The 19,594-nt window shown below is 47.7% G+C and overlaps 1 protein-coding gene and 1 long non-coding RNA gene across 8 annotated transcripts in view; one reads left to right on the top strand and one right to left on the bottom strand.

Moving 5' to 3' along the window:
* Positions 1-4,424: 4,424 nt before the first annotated feature.
* LOC144250388 (uncharacterized) lies at positions 4,425-8,364 on the bottom strand. Of its 4 annotated transcripts, none has more exons than XR_013342479.1 (3): positions 8,266-8,364; positions 7,802-7,986; positions 4,425-6,719 (listed from the first exon to the last, which is right to left on the bottom strand). It is a non-coding gene; the product is annotated as an uncharacterized LOC144250388 (long non-coding RNA). The 4 variants fall into 4 exon arrangements; XR_013342478.1 differs by adding an exon at positions 6,931-7,221 and having other exon boundaries at positions 7,802-8,364; XR_013342476.1 differs by having other exon boundaries at positions 7,802-8,364.
* A 115-nt stretch (positions 8,365-8,479) lies between these two features.
* The window catches only part of Spg7 (SPG7 matrix AAA peptidase subunit, paraplegin), a 35,050-nt gene continuing 23,935 nt past the window's right edge, over positions 8,480-19,594 (top strand). For 2 of the 4 annotated variants that reach the window (XM_026401836.2, XM_077792734.1), the window contains exons 1-4: positions 8,480-8,688; positions 8,937-9,039; positions 11,593-11,682; positions 17,765-18,006. In XM_026401836.2, coding sequence (XP_026257621.2) covers positions 8,524-8,688; positions 8,937-9,039; positions 11,593-11,682; positions 17,765-18,006 — 600 coding nt within the window. In that variant the 5' untranslated portion in view covers positions 8,480-8,523. The remainder of the gene's footprint in view (positions 8,689-8,936; positions 9,040-11,592; positions 11,683-17,764; positions 18,007-19,594) is intronic. The other 2 variants (XM_026401835.2, XM_077792735.1) reach the window with 1 other exon arrangement.

Here is a 19,594-nt window from a genome sequence, read left to right on the forward strand (position 1 = left end):
ATTAAAGACCCAACACATTAATTATGCATCATCTGTTTAATACTTTTTTATTATTTCGTACTGGGGATTGAATCTAGGGGTGCTCTGCCACTGAGCTGCATTCCTGGCCCCCTTTTTTTTTTATTCTGAGGATTTCTCTAAATTGCTCAGGCCTGCCTCTAGCTTGGGATTCTCCTTCCTCAGCTTCCCCAAATTCCTGGGATTAAAGGTAACACCCAGCTCCCAGTTTTACTTTGTAACTTTTAAAGGTATTTGGGAAATAAAAGGATAGATTTCACCACTGGGCCTTGCCTGCACCTTAGCTTTACACAACTGTACCTCAATTCCAGGCAGTTTCCACTCAGGAAAAGCCCTAGCCTCAGGGGACAGCTGTGTTCCCTTTGCCCAGATGGCCCTAGACAAGTGCTTCAGCATGTGGACATCCTCTGTGGGACTTGTTACATTTTGTCTGTTCTGTTTATGAACTGTAACCTCATATAGGATTGCCTTAGAATCCAAGTAACAAATCCTCATGCTAAATAGAACAGCAAGGGTGTTGGGGATGCAGCTCAGTGATAGACTCATTCCCCACCCAGCTCTGCACAGAACAAAAACAGCAAGAACAAACGGCATGCTTTGTGTGAGGCACACCTAAAGCCACCTACAAATCTCATCTTGACCTGACCAGCTCTGCTGCTCCTTCCAGCTGGAGCTGGCCCTGAATTCCAGAAACCAGGACACAGGCTCCTGGCAGGCAGGGAGATCCTAGCCAAGGGCCAACCTGCCAGGGGTTGGCTCGTCCACAAAACAAGGGGGTCTGGAGTAGACCATGGTCCAAATTCTTTCCGAAGTGACCACCTTAAGCAGGAAGCAGTGCCCAAGTCCACTATGCTTCTTTCTTCTTCAGTACCTAGCCTGCTGGTCGCCACCCTGTCCACTGTCTCAGCCCAGCCTGGTTGCTCACCCTCACTGTACATGGCAGCTGACCCATTGGGCATACTCAGCTGACCTGGTTGCTTCCTGGGGTTGCAGATAAGAAAAATCAGCGGAGCAACAAAATAAACAGACTCTGCCCTTCCCAACCTCAGGAGAGCCATCTCCTCTTCTCTGCCCCACCTGGTTCAGGCAGAAGCTCCTTCATGCACCCCATAACAGGCCATGCTGGTCTCCCTGGTCCACCAAAAAGATGTATCTAAAACAGAACTTGTGGCTGGGTGTGTGCTGCTGGGATATTTGAAGCAGCTCAGGAGGCTGAGACAGGAAGATCATGAGCTCAAAGGCAGCCTCAGCAATGAACAATTCAGTGAGACCCTGTCTCTAAATGAAATTCAGAATAGGGCTGGGATGTTGCTCAGTGGTTGAGTGCCTCTGAGTTCAATCCCCGGTACCAAACAAAAAAATAATAATAAAATAAAACAGACCTTGTAATCCCAGCTACTCAGGAGGCTGAGGCAGAAGGATTCCAAGTTTGAGGCCAGCCTCAGCAACTTATGGATACCCTATCTCAAAAAATAAATAAAATTTACAAAAAAAAAAACTGGGCTGGTGACATAGCTCAGTGGTTAAGTGCCCGAGGGTTCAATCCTTGGTGCCAAAATATACGCGCGCACACACACAGCATTTGAGGGGGGCCAACAGTCTTTAGGGATATGGTGTTGGAAATTTCCAATGAACAGGGGACAAGTGTGGGAATGGTAGCGATGCAACTCCCTGGTCTCAAGCTCCTTTCTGGAGGGTAGTAGCTGTCCAAAATTCAGTGGCTTCTTGATTTGTTGAAAACCAATAATGGTCACAGACCATGAGGGTCCAGGAAAAGTCAGCCAGTGACAATCTGTGACCTTGATCAAAGGCCTAAATCTACAGTCCCCCTACTGTTCAGGAAAAGGACAAACTCTGTTCCCAGGTATGAGAAGCTGACTGCTGACCCTGAGCTAGATAGTGAAGGGATGGTCAGTCTGGCCTCAGGCTGCACCCCAGACAGAAGCCGCAGAGGGTCCCCTTCAACTAAATACAGCCCTTTCTTGCTTCAAATATCTTTATCATGTAATGTTTTGAACAACTAATAATAATTTTATATATATATATATATCTTCATCACTCCTCTCTCAAGTGCTTCTAGGATCAGAACAGTAGCAAGCCAAATACTTTGAAAAAACAGCTGTCCATCAGACACCCTGAGCGGATCCCTTTTTGCCAGTAGATGGCCTCCTGGGGTGTTGGAGAACCCCCAGGCATCTGGCCAGTGATGAATGGACTTGCACAGGCAGATTCCAGTGTGGACAAACCACCAGTGAAAACTGTCGTGACCAGGAAGGCCTGGTCCGGCAAGGAATCGAGGAAGTATGCCCTCCAGCCATAGCTCTGGCTTTGCCCTGCTCTGGGGCTCAATTTCCTCAGCCCCCTGGTCACATCAGTCCTGCACCTGCACTGCAGCACCTGAAGACAGATGCTCTCCACACACAGCCCCGAGGAAGAACTTTATGGTGTCCACTTTTCTGTTCCTGAGCCAACCAACGGGGCAAGAGCAGCTAGGCTAGAAAGGGTCAGGCCTGGGGTGTAGTCACAGGATTGGCAAGTGTGAGGAACAGGGCTCATGCTGGGGGCACCTATCACAATCCTGTCGGCAGCCTCCAAGATGGCCCTCAGTGACCCCATCCCTGCTGTCCACACCCTGAGGGAGTCCCTCCCACACGGAGCCAGAGCGGGTCTCAGTGACCATGGCACTGTGTGCGTGGTGGCAGTCATGGCCTACCACTCCTGAGATTAAATCTCAAAGGGCTGTGTCTTGCATCTGGGCCTCTGACTGCTAGTAATTGGCTTTGGGCAGCCTGCTGCTATGTCATGAGTAACCCCGAGAAAGCCACCTGGCAGGGAACAGAGCCTCGAGTGATAACAGCTAGGCCTCTCACCCTGACCAGCTCCCAACTTCAGAGACCCAGCAAGGTGAGTCTCCAAGTCGTGGGTTTGAGGAGTTCCCCATGGAGAGCACACAGCCCTCACCTTTGGAAATCCCTCCTAAGGGCCTGTCAGAAACCCACACCAAGTCTAAAGGAATGTCGAGAACTTGATACCTATTAGCCCAAATTCTACTTTTTAAAAATATTTTTAGTTGTAGATGGACACAATACCTTTATTTTATTTATTTATTTTTTAATATGGTGCTAGGGGGCTGGGGATGTGGCTCAAGCGGTAGTGCACTCGCCTGGCATGTGTGCGACCCTCTGGGTTCGATCCTCAGCACCACATACAAACAAAGATGTTGTGTCCACCGAGAACTAAAATAAATAAATATTTAAAAATTATCTCTCTCTCATCTCTGTCTTTAAAAAAAATATATATATATGGTGCTAGGATCGAACCCAGTGCTTGCTAGGCAAGCCCTAACCCCAGCCCTGTCTTTTCTTCTTTTTGTATCAGGGATTGAATCCAGGGGCTCTTAATCACCAGCCCTTTTTGTTTTATTTGTTTGTTTATTTTTGTACCGGAGATTGAACTCAGGGGCACTGGATCACTGAGCCACCTCCCCAGCCCTTTCTTATATTTTATTTAGAGACAAGGTCTCACTGAGTTGCTTAGTGCCTTGCTTTTTGCTGAGGCTGGCTTTGAACTTATGATCATCCTGCCTCAGCCTTCCAGGCCACTGGGATTACGGTGTGCACCACTGTGCCCAATCCTTTTTAAATTTTGTTGTTTGTTTTGTTTTGAGATAGGGTTTCACGTTACTAATTGCTGAGGCTGGCCTCAAACTTGCAGCCTCCTGATTCCCTGAGATTACAGGTATAGCCACTGTATCTGGCATCTGCCCAATTTTTTTCAAAGGTTTTTTTTGTTTGTTTTTGTTTTTTTCTGAATAAAAATAGACTTTTTATCTTTTCAAGAACAAAATCTTTTTTTAATATTCATTTTTTAGTTGTAGTTGGACCCAATACCTTTATTTTATTTACTTATTATTATGTGGTGCTGAGGATCGAACCCAGGACTGTGGAGCTGGGGTTATAGCTTGGTGGTTGAGTGCTTGTCTCGCATGCATGAGGCACTGGGTTCAATCCACAGCACCACATAAAATAAGTAAAATAAAGATAAAAAAAGAACAAAATCTGTGTACAAAGTCTTGTTGTGCATATGATGAGTAAGACCCAGATAGGTGATAGCTAGGAGGGTCAGGGATGTGGCTCAGGGGCACAGCACTTGTCTAACATGCCAGAGGTCCTGGGACAGACCCCCAGCACCCCTGCCCCCAAAAAGGGATGTGAGAAGTTGTTTCCTAAGAATCATCTTTGGTTCAGAAACAAGATTTACTGAGGGGTGGGGTTGTGGCTCAGAGTAGAGTGCTTGCCTAGCATGTGTGAGGCACTAGGTTTGACCCTTAGCACTACATAGCCTGCTGCTATTTAGTGTCCACCTGTAACTAAAAAATAAATCTTAAAAAAAAAATTTTACTGAGATCCACAGACATGAAGTTGTTTATTGAAGCATTCCTCAAGTAGTATTTTACAGACAGCATCCCAATACCAGACTAGCGTTTGGCCACAGACCTCAACCCAGCTTCAACAAGCTGAGCACCCCAGTGTCATGACCACAGGCGCCATGACCACAGCATACAAGATTCTCAGAGGCCAGTTCGGGGAGAGAGCACCAGGCTAAAAAACAGTTCACAAATTTAGTTGAGGCCACATTAGGGAAGAAGCAAACAGTTATTTATTCAAATATTAATAAGGAAGCCTATGGGGCTGGAGATATAGCTCAGTTAGTAGAGTGCTTGCCTTGCATGCACAAGGCCCTGGGTTCATTCCCCAGCACCACCAAAAAGAAATAAAGAAAACAAAAAGCTTTTAGTTTAAAAAAAAAAATAAGGAAGCCTAGATCTTTTATTTATTTATTTATTTTAGTTATAGTTGGACACATACCTTTATTTTTATTTATTTTTATGTGGTGCTGAGGATCGAACCCAGTTCAATACTAGGCAAGCGCTCTACCGCTGAGCCACTACCCCAGCCCCAAGAAAGGAAGCCTAGATCTTAAAAAGGACCCAAAAGATCAACTTTTTTTTCAGAATTTTTTTTTTTGGGGGGTTACTGGACATTGAGCCCAGGGGCAATCTACCACTGAGCACATCCCCAACGCTTTTTTTTTTTAGTTGTTGATAGACCTTTATTTTATTTATTTATACATCGTGCTGAGAATCGAACCCAGTGCCTTACACATGCCAGGCCAATGTGCTACCACTGAGCCACAGCCTCAGCCCTCCAATGCTTTTTATTTTTTATTTTGAGACAGATCTTCCTAGGTTGCTGAAACTGGCCTTCAGCTTGTGATTCTCCTGCCTCAGCCTCTGAGCTGCTGGGCTTACGGTTGTGCACCACTGCACCTGACTTTTTTCAAAAATGTTAAAATATTATTCCTGTTTTGTAGATAAGACAATGAGGATCCAGGAGCAGCTTGTCTGAAGCCCTTCGGCTGTTGACGGAATCAGGCCCAGGCCCAGGCCTCCTCCATGTCAACATGGAGCAAAGACACAGCTGAGTAGGGACCGTCACTCTGCTCACGGCTCCTTCCAACAGTCTCAACATACATGTGATGCCTTCCCCTTAATGGACTGAACGTCTGGTGCTACCTGGCACCTGGTGCCAGGATAGCCATCCACAAAGCTAAGAAGGCCCTGACTCAGACCATTCCCCAGGAGACTGCCTCTCGCAGATATGCAAGGACCAGACGGTGCAGGGAGCCAGGCTGACACTTCCTTGACTGCCACGGTCAGCAAGCCAAGCTGTTAACAAGGAAGCGAGAATGAGTGAACACGGTGCAAGTGTTTGAGAGAAAATAAAACCCTACCCAGTAGGGCAGCGGGCTGCGGAGTGAGCCTGAGGTTGAAGGACAGTCCAGGCAGCTGGCCTGCTGGATACTCAGACGTAGTCCTGACTACCCAAGGCCTGTGACGTGATGGGACAGCAGAAATCACCATTCACCTCTCGCCTGCAGGACCTGGGGCACAGCCTCTGGACCAAGAGTTGATAGTCTCTTTCCCAGGCTCTCATTTCTCATGACATCTTCATAATAATTCCTGGATGCAAACAGCTTCTGGCTCATGAATGGCTTTCACATACATTTACTGCATTTTATCTTTGCAGCAACTCCGTGGGAAGCCCAAGGCTGATATTAGCCTGTCTTTGCAAATAATTATTATCCCCATTTTACTGATGAGAAAATTGAGGCTGGGAGCATTAACAACTTGCTCAAGGGGCTGGGAAGGACAAAGCTCAGGGTCTTTCCCCAGAGGCTGCCAACACCTTGCTTCTGAGTGAACCACCAGGCAGTGGCCCAACAGCAGTGGCTTTATTTCAAACATTAATAGGCCTGCTTCTTACACTCACACCACAACATGCAAATTCATTAGAGGCTTTGAGTCACAAACCCTCTAAACACACAGGCAAGAAGGGCTAGGGTACAAGAAAATCTTTGGAAGTCTGAATACAGTCACAAGACAAGGCTGGGGAGAGTGCAGGGGGACAGAGCCAGGGGGAGGGAAAGTGGGTGAGGAAAAACCCTCTGACTTGGTCTGTGAACCAAGGAAAGGACACAAAGTGCATGAGGAACAGGGAAGATGGGTGGATCCGGGAGATTATAAGAGAGGGGCTGGGGATGTGGCTCAAGCGGTAGTGTACTCACCTGGCAGGCGTGTGGCCCGGGTTCCATCCTCAGCACCACATACAAAAAAACAAAGATGTTGTGTCCACCAAAAACTAAAAATAAATAAATAAATATTTAAAAATTTTCTCTCTCTCTCTCTTTAAAAAAATATAAGAGAAATGGCAGGAAGAGCAATCAGTACTGACTCAGCAGTCCTGGGCCTAGGGACTACTCGCTCCACAGGCCCACAGAATAAGCCACACACACAGGGAGCAATAGCTGGTGCAGAGCTTAATGCAGGCAGGCAGGACACCTAACACTCACCCAGGCCTTTCAGGTTCAGGTTGAGGCACAGGGCAGGTGTGTGTGGCCCCTGGTTTGCCAGGCCCAATAGTGAGTGCAGGCCCATGCAGTCAGACCACCTTAGAAGCTGCCACCAACTTTAACTGTGATCTTGGGCGTGGTATCTTTTAATTTTTCTGAATCATTTTCATTATAAAATAGTGATATCAGAAGTATTTACTGAGTTGTGAATATCAACAGTGTTTGATGTGGAGCCAGACACTACTCAGCACTCCAAAATATTAGTTATTGTTATAATTGTTCATTATAAACCTGGGAACAGAAATACAGAGATAAGTGTAAGTCACTGTAACCCTTCTCTGTAGCAGATCCGACTGCTCTTGGGCACTCACTCTGGACCTGGGTAGACCCCATACCCAGTGGCCCTCACGGCTGCACTGGGTGGATAGCAGGGACTTGCCTGGGCTAGGAATGCAGCTGCCGTGGGATGAGACAACAGATCCCTCTCCCCATTGGGGAGCAGTGCCTCCGCATTTCCCATGAGCAACAGTGGGCTTATGCAATGCCTGGGCCATAAGCCTGGCAGGGTGCCATGTGACTTCCAGAGGTGAGTCAGCTGCCTCCAGCAGGGTGCAGCTGAGCTTGTCCAAGATGGCTATCCACATGAAACCCAAGGTCTGCAGAACAGATACTCCACTCCTGACCAAACTATGGAGTGGTTAATACTCTCCTTTCTAAAAGTTGTTAATCTGCTCTTCCTGCTACAGATTGAAGTTTTTGTTTCTAGGCTTCCAAGATTGAAGGAAAACAACTGTTCCCTTCCTGTGCACACTGACCCTTGGCAGCTTGAGCTCGCGTTCCTCAGCCCTCCTCTGGCCAGTGAACGACTAACCTGCCCTTGATCAGCAACTTGTGGCTTGGGAAGGCCTCCTTCCTTCTTTTCTGAGATAGGGAATGCAGATCTGGGTGGAGTTTTACTCAAACATAGGCTGGGCCACGCGTGGGTGGTGCAGACTGGGATCTCAGCCACCCGGAGGATTATAAGTTCGAGGTTAACCTCAGCAAGTCGGCGAGACCCTGTGTCAAAAAAATCAAAAAAGTGCTGGGGATGTAATTCGGGAGTAAAGCACCCCGGTCCAATCCCCAGTACCAAAAAAAAAAAAAAAAAAAAAAAGGCGCTGCAATATAAACGCCCGGAGATGGCTTCCCGCTGGAGGGCGCGGCGTCAAGTCCCCCAGGCCGCAGACCCTGCGGAGTGTCCAGCACGGGAGTGTCCGGCGGGTCGACGTCGCCGGGCTCACGATTGGACTCCAGGCGCTTAGTAAATCGTAGGGCCTCCTGAATTGGGATGCTCACGGGTCACCGGCGAAGACCAGAAGGCCACAAACGCGCAGGCGCCCGAAGGTTGCAGTTCCAGACCTCTACTGGAACCGGAAAGCGTCGCGAAGGTTCACCCCGATTTTCCCGGCTGCAGACCGCGCAGGCGCCCCGAGGACTTACCTCCACCCCGCGCCACCGCCCCGACGCGCAGGCGCCTTGAGGACTTACCCCGCCCCGCCCCGAACGCGCCGGCGCCCCCGAGGTGCACCACTGCGCAGGCGCGGCCCCGGGACCATGGCGGCCGCGTTGCTGCTCCTGCGCGCCCTCCGCCGAGGACCCTGGCCGGGTCCGGAGCGGCTCTGGGGCCCGGGCCTCCTCGCCGGGGCTGGGAGCAGGCGGCCGTACGTGGTCCGCAGGCCCCCGGTGGGTGTCGCCGAAGCTGGCGGCCGGGCCCTGCAGGTAACCCCGCCGCAGCGGCCGGGCCCCGGGTGGGGTCCATCCTTTGGCCCGCCTCCTGGGCCCGGCCCGGGGCTCGCCGTTTCCGGCGCGGCCGGCGCCCCCCGGGCCAGGGGGCTTGTTGGCGTGGCCGCGGGCTCGTTACCGACGGAACGCCCCGCCGAGCGCGCCCGTGCCTCTGAAGTTTCTGGAAAGACTGGCGGGCTCCCGGCCTGCGGTGCCGCGCTCTCACGTCCGTGTTTATTTTTCAGAGTTTGCAATGGCGAACGCTAACCCCAACCTTTGAAGGGATCAGGGGATTGTTACTGAAACAGCATCTACTTCAAAATCCATTCAGACTCTGGCAACTTTTAGGTGTGTATCTATTGAAGCTGAAGTGACAGTGACGGGGCAGAGGTAGTGGCATGGGCGAATAGACTGTCTTGCTTCCATCAGCGATGAACCACGTGGAGAAGAGTGATCCTGCTACCTCCCCCCGCAGGGTTGCAGCCTAGGAGCCGGAGGCCGGGGCGTGTAGCAGGTGCTGCCACCTAGGATAGAGTCGCTTAGGGAAGCACCTCTCTCCCAAAATGTCCTCAGAGTGACATATCCCTGGTTAGGATAATGGTACCAGCTTGGCATTGACAAGAAAATGGGAACAATCACAAGAGGACCTTTGTCCTCTATTTGTTATGAGTCCTGTGAGAGCCACAGTCTAGATGATTCGAAGTGAAGTTTTTCAAAAGGGGAGTTCTGTCGAAGGCCCAAAAAGATGATTTTGTTTTGAGGTTTTTGGCACTGGCAATTGAATTCAGGGGCACTGAACCACATCCCCAGCTTGTTTTGTATCTATTTTTTTAAATATTTTTAGTTGTAGATGAACACAATACCTTTATTTTTTTTAATGTGATGCTGAGGATCGAGCCCACTACCCCTCATGTGTGAGGCAAGCATTCGACCACTGAGCTACAACCCCAACCCCATTTTTTTATTTTTTATTTTGTGACATGGTCTTGCCAGGTTGTGTAGGGCCTCACTAAGTTGCTGAGTTTGGCTTTAAATTTTGATCCTCCGACTTCAGCCTCCTAAGCCACTGGGATTATAGGCCTGTGCCAAAGTGCCACCCCCTTTTCTTTTTTTCTTTGAGAAAAGGCCTCACTAAATTACTGAAGCTGGCTTTGAACTCCTGACCCTCCTACCTCAGCCTCTTGAGCCACTGGCTTTATGGGCATGCACCACCTGCCCGGCTGTAGTTGGCTTTCTTTCTTTCTTTCTTTCTTTTTTTTTTTTTTTTTCATTGCAAATGGTCACAATACCTTGATTTAATTTATTTATTTTTGTGTGATGCTGAGGATCAAACTGAGGGCTTCACATACTTGAGGCGAGCACTCTACCACTGAGCCCCAGTCTGTAGTAGGCTTTCTTGGAAAAGGTTTTTATTATTATCTAGTTAGCTCCCAGAACATCGTAGTAAGTATCTATAAAATGGCTCCAAATGTTTTATATCTAGAGGGTAATTAAAAATACCCTACAACCGGCTCGTCATAGTGGCACACGCCTGAAATTCAGCGGCTCTGGAGGCTGAGGCAGAAGGGTCACAAGTTCAAAGCCAGCCTCAGCAACTTAGTGAGGCCCTAAGCAACTCAGCCAGACCCTGTTCCTAAATAAAATATAAAAAAGGGCTGGGGATATGGCTCAGTGGTTAAGCACCTCTGGGTTCAATCCCCAGTACTAAAAAAAAAGTACCCTACAAATAATTTGCTTGTTGTTGGAGTGCACCATTGAGTGAAACACTGTGACATTCTGCAGCCTCTTTGAACTTAGGTTCAAGGACCTGGAGGATTGAGGCCATAATTTCACTCCTTCTCACCCAGCTGAAATGGGGAAAGTGAACTAGGTAGACTAATGTGGTCAGAAAGTGCTGTGCCTACCGATTGGTTGTGCCTCAGCATGTCATTTATGTGTTTCAGTGCTTCATTTGTGCCCAGTGGCGCTGAGACAGGAGGCCCATACCCCAGCCCTCCAGGACTCCTGATCTTGGTTTCACATGACAGTCAAGGTGGTCTGCTTGGCATTCTATTAAAGTTTGTGAAAAATGTTGCAGTTGAAGTCATGGTTGTGATAATTCCCCATTTATTCAGAATTGGGATAAGACCAGAGGTTTCCCAAGTTTTCTGGGACAGTGCCTGGGTTGCTGCTTTTGTCACATGTGCCAAAGCCACTTATGTTGTTCCTTTGTTTAGTTCTGTTTATAGCAATGTAAGTGATTGTTCTCCAACAAAATATAACGTTTTTTCCAATTTATGTTCCAGACATGTTTTTTTTCAGTGCTAGTGATAGAACCCAAGGCCTTGCAAGTGCTAAGCTCTACCACTGAGCTATTCTCCCTTTTATTTCCTCATGTTAACAAATTTAAGTAGCAGAGGTATTTGACTTCATATGTTGAAATAGTTTGTTATTTTCTAATTAGCAGATACAGTACTGGGAATGATGAAAGGGAATATTTCATCTCAGACTTACAATTTTTTTAACCTTTTTTTTTTTTTTAAAGAGAGAGAGAGAATTTTTTTAATATTTATTTTTCAGTTCTCGGTGGACACACATCTTTGTTGCATGTGGTGCTGAGGATCGAACCCGGGCCGCACGCATGCCAGGCGAGCGTGCTACCGCTTGAGCCACATCCCCAGCCCACCTTTATTTTATTTATGTATATTTATGTGGTGCTGAGGATTGAACCCAGTGCCTCACGCATGCTAAGCAAGTGCTCCACCACTGAGCTACGACCCCCGCCCCAGACGTAACAACTCTTGTAGACACAAGTTTCAGGTGGTTTTTGTTGTGATTTGGTTATTTGAGAATGTTTTGTTCTCTTGTGTGTCTCCCCTGTAGTTGGAAATCTTGGTTAGGTTCTTTCCCTGTTGCTTGTAGGTGGTACTTACTATTTCAACACCTCAACGATGAAGCAGAAAAATAATGACAATGATAAATCCAAGAGGAAGGCCCCTGAAGATGACGAAGGTATGCATATCTGGTGTTCTGACACAGTGGCTCCATCTGCTTGTCCTCACGTGTGCTCGCCGCTTGGCAAGGTGAAGCCTGTGTGGTACAGCGAGGGGAGCCTGGGGACTGTGGGTGCTGCCCTTGTGCCCCCGCCCCCACCTCTGTCTGACTGCTGGGTCCTTTGTGCATGTTGTGTGGAGATGTATCCATGGACACCTGTGCCTCTGCACAGAAAGTGTGAGTCTCAAATCTGCCCCAGGAGTACCAGAGTGCCTTGGCTGAAATAGCCCTAACCACCTGTTCAGTGTTGCCACGGTCCCTGGGCTTGGGAAGCAGGCCCCAGAGGAAACAGTGAGGGGGAAAGGACAGTTGAGGAGGACAGACGAAGTCCAATGTAAGAGTTACTTTGCGTACCGGTCAGTCTGCCCCACTCTAGACCACAGCTGACTCGCTGCTCACTTGCAGAATCTAAGGGTATGCTGCGTATTCTTGGTCTCACCCTTCCTCTAGACTTAGGGCTCCTTCAACAGTGTGAGGGATGAAGGAAATAAAATAGTAAGTTTGACTTAGTTTCTGAGACCTCTATCTAAGATAAAGCTGGGTTTTTGCTTTTAGCCATTTGGCACTAATATTAATGATGGAAATTGTCACTCCTTAGAAATTATTGGTGTGTGCTTCACACTGTGGTGAATGATTTATATACTTTATTTTTAAATGGACACAATATCTTGGCTGGGGCTGGGGCTCAGTGGTAGATCACTTGCCTCACAAGTGTGAGGCCCTGGGTTCGATCCTCAGCACCACATATAAAGAAAGAAAGAAAGAAAGAAACAAAGAAAGAAACAAAGAAAGATAGATATTGTGTCCATCTACAACTAAAAATTTTTTAAATGGACACAATACCTTTATTTTTATTTTTATGTGGTGCTGAGGATTGAATCCAGTGCCTCACACATGCTATGCAAGTGCTCTACCACTGAACCACAACCCCAGCCCACTCTTATTTTTTAAGGCAGGGTCTACTAAGTTGCTTATGTCCTTGCTAAATTGCTAAGACTAGCCTCAAACTTGCCATCCTCCTATCTCAGCCTCCTAAGTTGCTGGGATTACAGACATGCACCACCACACCTACCTGATCCATCTCTTGTTTTTTTTTTTTCTTCTTTTTTGTTTTTATTTTTATTTTATTTTGATACTGGGGATTGAACTCAAGGGCACTTTACCACTAACCTACATTCTCAGCCCATTTTATTTTATTTTTTTAGTTGTAGATGGACATAATTTTTTATTTATTTATTTTTATGTGGCGCTAAGGATCAAACTTAGGGCCTCACACATGCTAAGCAAGTGCTCTACCACTGAGCCACAACCCTAGTCCTAACCTTTTTTTTTTTTTTTTTTTTTTAAGAGAGAGTGAGAGACAGTGAGAGAGAGGGAGAGAGAGAGAGAATTTTAATATTTATTTTTTAGTATTTGGCGGACACAACATCTTTGTTTGTATGTGGTGCTGAGGATCGAACCCGGGCCGCACGCATGCCAGACGAGCGCGCTACCGCTTGAGCCACATCCCCAGCCCGTCCTAACCTTTTTATTCTTTATTTTGAAACAGGACCTTACTAAATCCCTGAGGTAGGCCTAGAACCACCAATCCTTCTGTCTCAGTTTCCCGAGTTGCTGGGATTACAAGTTACATGCCACTGTGCCCGTCTTTAGATCACAAAATAAACTTCATTCAAATGGAATGTGTTTAATTGGAGAGAAGTTTGTTGATAGGTAAAGAATTGGGATCATGCTGGGCACAGTGGTACAAACACCTGTAATCCCAGCAATTCAGAAGGCTGATGCAGGAGGATTACAAGTTCAAGGCCAATCTCAGCAGTTTAGCAAGACTAAGCAATTTAGCTGGACCCTGTCTCACAATTTAGTGTGAAAAATGATTGATTGATTGATTGATAGATATCAGAGATTGAATGAACCCAGGGGTGCTTAAACCACTGAGCCACATCCCAGCCTTTTATTTGAGACAGGATCTCATTAAGGCCTGGCTAAATTGCTGAGGCTGGCTTTGACTTGAGATCAGCCTTGGCCTCCTGAGCTGCTGGGAGGTGTGCATCATTGTGCCTGGCTCAAAATAAGAATTTTTTTTTTTTTTTTTTAAGAGAGAGTGAGAGAGAGAGAGAGAGAGAGAGAGAATTTTAACATTTATTTATTTTTTCTTAGTTCTCGGCAGACACAACATCTTCGTTTGTATGTGGTGTTGAGGATCGAACCCAGGCCGCACGCACACTAGGCGAGCGCGCTACCACTTGAGCCACATCCCCAGCCCCGAAGAAATTTTTTTAATATTTATTTTTTAGTTATAGGTGGACACAATATCTTTATTTTATTTTTTTTTATGTGGTGCTGAAGATTGAACCCAGTGCCTCACGCATGCTAGACAAGGCTCTACCTCTGAGCCACAGCCCCTTATACTTTATTTAAAAGGGTCTCACTGAGTTGCTTAGGGCTTTGCTAAGTTGCTGAGGAAGGTGGCTTTGAACTCATGATCCTCCTTTCTGAGATGCTGGGATAGGACAAGTTCTTGTGGGTTTTTTTTTGTTTTTTGTTTCCTCCTTGTACTGGGAGGTGAACCCCAAGCACTCTACCACTGAGCTCTATCCCTAACCCTTTTTATTTTGAGACATCAACTCAGGAGGACTGGGCTGGAATTTGCAGTCTTCCTGAGTTGCTGGGATTTTAGGCTGCATCGTTGCACCTGGCCAAGATTCTCATATTTTATAGAACACGATCCAAAGACAAAATCACAGGGATAGGGAACAGAGTGATGGTTGTCAGGGCCTGAGGTTGGGGCCACGAGGGGTACTCTGGGCTGCAGTGGTGGATGCAACCACATACGGCTTTGGCAAAGCAAGTGAGCCCATGGCTGTCGTGTCTGTGTCTAGCTGTGATTGCTCATTTGCTCATGGGGCGAAGGGACAAGGATGGCCATCTGTTCCTGTGCATCTCCATGATCTCATAGTATGTTTAGCTGGGAGCAGGAGTTGCAAGGTTTCTGGGCAGCTGTGTAGAGTTCCTTCATTGTGTCCAGGGGCCCTTGTCCTCATCTTCAGGGTCACTCCAGGTGACCTTCAGGTTTAGCACTGTGACCCCCACAGGCTCAGTAGGAGGATTCTAGCCTGAAAACCTGATTGGCTCCCGTCACCGTTCACCGTCCACCAGGGCAGCCTGTCTTCAGGTTGCTGGCTCGGCATTCGACACCCTCCTAGCAGCAGTTTTGGCAACAAGGCTTGCCAGCGGTCCCCAGGCTGCTGTCCCGTGGACATGCCTTACGATGGCTTAGGAGGCTGGTGCACCTCCTGAAGACCTCTGGGGCAGCACTGTATCGGGGGCTCCAGCAGGAGACACTTAAGTCTGATGCTCAGCTCTCTATAAGCTAGCTGATTATGAGCCAAGTACGTGTGTGGGCAGTGCACAGGAAGAATTCCTGGAGCGTCCAGTGAAGGACAGGGTGCTGGAGGCCTCGGCAGCTCTCATGTCCTTTAGGAATTGAATATTGGGATTGGTTTGCAGAGAAGTCCAGGGCTTTGTGGGAAGTAGGCGGGCCTTCCAGGTGGAGGAGCTCTCCTTTAAGCTCTGAGTGATTGAATGTTGTCTACTGTTCAGGATACCAGGGTCAGGGGGGTTTGTGTGTGGGTGTGTTTTTGGATTCTTTCTTTCTTTTTTTTTTAATAGTATTTGTAGTTATACATGAACACAATACCTTTATGTTGTTTATTTAATTCTTTTATGTGGTGTTGGGGATCAAACCCAGTACCTCACTTTTGCTAGGCAAGTGCTCTACCACTGGCCCCCAGCCCCCAGGGTCTGGTTTTATTCCATCTATACCTCAAAGATCCTTGTTTGCAGGCGAGTGTGGTGCTGCACAACTGTAATCACAGCTGCTCAGGAGGCTGAGGCAAAAGGTTCACAAGTTCTCTGCTGCCTGGGCAACTTAGTGAGGCCCTAAGACCTAAGACCCTAGCTCTAAAAGTAAAAAGGGCTGGGGACGCGGCTTAGTGCTAAAGTGCCTCTGGGTTTAATCCCTAATACCCCAAAACATAAAAAAATAAAATAAAAATTGCTGGAAATGCAGCTTGGAGATAGAATGCTCCTGGGTCTAAAATATCCCTGTGCAAAAAAAAAAAAAAAAAAAAAAAAGGCTTTTCTAGTCAATAATATGTGAGTCTCATGGGTATATCATTCCTCACTTTTCCCTTTGTCTCTAGTGAGGGCTTTCAAGGTTTTGTGCCTGATGGATTACATAGACACACGTGGGGTCTCCAAAGATTGTTTCCTTAGGTTCAAGTTTCAGAAGTAGAACTAGTTAGAACTAGTGAATTAAGGAAACTGAATGTTCTCTGTGGGCCCTGACACGGGCTCCCAAGTGGCTCTCAGACAGGACTTTGCTGGTTGTGCCCAGGACTGTGCTCGAGGTCCGCGTGCCTACAGGCCTTTGTAACAGTGTGCCACTTCCTCCTGCAGTGCCTTTGCTCACTGCTGGAAGGCACCTCTGTGGGTCACCCTCCTTAGTGCCAGTGGAGGAGGACACAGAGGCCAGAGAGGCTCTCATGGGAAACCTGAGCCATTTTCACCTAGGATCTCAGCAAGTTGTCACGGGGCTTTAGAGGTAGTATAGGGCTTGGGTTGCTTCTCCCCGTCGCCCTTCCAGAACGGAGGTGGCCTTGACGGTCTCCTTGAAGAGTGTCATGAGGTGATGAGTTAGCATGCTGAGCTAATTATTATTTGAATTTTTTTTTAATATTTAGTTTTTAGTTATAGGTGGACACAATATCTTTGTTTTTTTTATTTTTGTGTGGTGCTGAGGATTGAACCCAGTGCCTCACGCGTAGTATGTGAGTGCTCTACCTCTGAGCCACAACCCCAGCCCCTGAAAATGTTTTTTTTTAATATTTCTTTCTCTCTTTCTTTTTTTTTTTTTTTTAGTTGTAGATGGACACAATACCTTTATATTATTTATTTTTATGTGGTGCTGAGGACCAAACCCAATGCCTCCTATGTGCTAGTCGAGCGCGCTACCGCTAAGCCACAACCCTAGCCCTAATATTATTTTTTAAAATATTTATCTTTTAGTTGTAGTTGGACATAACACCTTTATTTCACTTGTTTATTTTTGTATGTAGTGCTGAGGATCAAACCCAGGGTCTCACACGTGCGAGGCAAGCACTCTACCACTGAGCCACAACTCCAGCCCAGCCCTAATATTTTTAATTGTAGGTAGACACAATACCTTTATATTATTTATTTTTATGTGGTGCTAAGGATTGAACCCCGTACCTTATACATGTGAGGCAAGCACTCCACCACTAAGCTACTGCCCAAGAGTTGGGGTTTTGTTTAAAAAAAAAAAAAAGAAAAGAAAAGAAAGAAGAGTTTGTTGAAGACAGAGCCGAAGCTGTGGTTTTACTTTCATTAGAAAAAAAAATTTTTTTATCTTACACAAAGTACAGAATTTGGCTTTATCTTAAAAAAAGCAAGCCATGTCACCGTTGTCTTGGTCTTTTTTTTAATTTTTTTTTTTAGTTGTCAATGGATCTTTTTTATTTTATTTATATGTGGTGCTGAGGATCAAACCCAGGGCCTCACACATGCCAGGCAGGAGCTTTACCGCTGAGCTGCAACTTCAGCCCTTGTCTCTTTTTTTTTTTAGTTTTATTTTTTTGGCAGTGCCAGCGATTGAGCCCAAGGCCTAGTGCATGCTAACACTGCCTGTGCTACATCCCCAGCCTGCTCCACGTCCTTTAAAAATCATACACTGCTTCACATTCTGTGTACAAAGGCTGTGAGTTCATAGAACTGCTTCAGACACCTTTCTTGCACGGGGTGTACAGGGTGTTGTAGGCAGAGGCTTAAAAACGGCTTCACATTATCAGAGGTGGGAACTGCGCTTCCTTCCTCTGAGGTGGCCTCAGATGGCATACCAGTAGCATTTGTATCCAGGAACTGTTGACACCCTCCCCACTTGGAAGCAGGCTTCCCCAAAGAAAGGGTGTGGGGACGGAGCCCTGGGGGCCATGCCTGATTCTTCCTGCACTCTGTCCAGAGGAGAGGAGAAGGAAGCAGCGGGAGGACCAGATGTACCGCGAGCGGCTACGCACCCTGCTTGTCATCGCCATCGTCATGAGCCTGCTGAACTCTCTGAGCTCCAGTGGGGGCAGCATTTCCTGGAACGACTTTGTCAAGGAGATGCTGGCCAAAGGCGAGGTGCAGCGTGTGCAGGTGGTACCTGAGAGCGATGTGGTGGAAGTCTACCTGCACCCTGGAGCCGTGGTGTTTGGGCGACCTGTGAGTGGGGGTGTGGGTGCCCCTGGAGACTGGGCAGGTTCCTTCTTGTTTCGCCCTGCTCCTGTCGTGTTGAGTGTGCATCCAGATTTAAAGTAGGACTGGAGTTTCTTGCACAGTGGCTTGCACAGGTGGAACATGAGAAAAGTCAGAGGGAGCTGACCACAGAGGCAGCATTGTTAGCAGGGTCACATTGGTGCCAGTGGCCCCAGCAGCCATGGTGGCTGTGTTTAGGAGTAGGTGGAAATAAGTGACAGAATGCTGACTTGTTGGCATTGGGTCTAAGGAGATGAGACCTTCCCAGACCTGTAGGTCTCTAGCATGGGAAGTGTTGGCTAGGAAATCAGAAGATGAGGCTTTTACCGAGGTTGCACAGATGCAAGTGAGTTGAGGTGGCAGGGAATTGTCCCAGTGGAAAATTATCATAAGCAATGTGAGACACAGCTGGAGATGGACAGTGTAGGGCAGGTGGGGGAGCAGATGATGCTAGCTGCCCAGTGATGTACACTCAGGGCTGGCCAGAGGTGCAGGTTGGAGGAGGAGCGGGCCACAGCCAGAGGAAGAGAGGGACTGCTCTAGTCCAGCCTGGGCATCCAGCCCTGGGAACCAGTGTGATCCACACTGCCGGGGAGAGGTCTGAAACTGGCTCAGGGGAGACCCTTGTGCTCAGGGCCCAGCTTGGGGCTCCAGCTGGTAGGAGTGCCCTTCCATGCAAGTGGGAGAGTTCCTCCTTAGGAAGCACCCTTCTTTTCCTCTTCTGCACCAGAGGAGTTTCCTGGGAAGGTAACTGCAGCATGGGGTGGGCTGACCTGGGCAGCTCCAGGGTACATGGCCACCCTCACTCACCCAGCCCCACCCCAGCTCAGTGCCATGCTGGCCTCCTTGCCAGCCTGCTTGTCCTTCCTGAGGCAGGGACATTGTGTGTGCAGAAATGCCATCCATAAGTACGAAAGCACGAGTGCCAGGCCTCGGCCTCCTGAGCACACCATGCACTCAGGTGTCGGCCAAGTTCCCTCTGCCTCCCGGTTGCCACCTCCTCACTTCTTCCGGAGCTCTGGAGACTGTTTGGCTTCCTTGTTGAACTTCTTATTCTACGCACCTGGTGTTATTCTTGGTCAGCCTGAGGCAGAAGCTGACCATTTTCCTGTCTCTCCCCAGCCTTAGTCAAGAATATTGGCCATCTTAAAATTTTAGAAGTACAAGACAACCAGACAAACATGATGGCTAAGTGCAGAAGACAACACAGGTCCGCACACATACCCAGGGGGATGCATGGCATGGTGACTCTGAACCTCTAGGTCCATCCATCTTGATAGTCCTGGGGATTGAACTCAGAATCCTTTACCACGAGCTACATCCCCAGCCCCTTTTTATTTTTTGAGACTCATTCTCACCAAGTTGCCTAGGCTGGCCTTAAACCTGTGATCTTCTTGCCTCAGATGCCTCTGTTGCTGGTATTGCAAGTGTGCACTGCTGTCCCAGGCTTCAGTATATTAACTTACAATATTATGCCGGATTTTGACAAGTCATCTAGTAGAATAGCTCCCTTAAAGTTTTCAGAATTTTATCTTAGCAATTTGGGGCACATGTG

The sequence above is a fragment of the Urocitellus parryii genome, chromosome 15, assembly GCF_045843805.1.
Source record: "Urocitellus parryii isolate mUroPar1 chromosome 15, mUroPar1.hap1, whole genome shotgun sequence".
Classification (NCBI taxonomy): domain Eukaryota; kingdom Metazoa; phylum Chordata; class Mammalia; order Rodentia; family Sciuridae; genus Urocitellus; species Urocitellus parryii.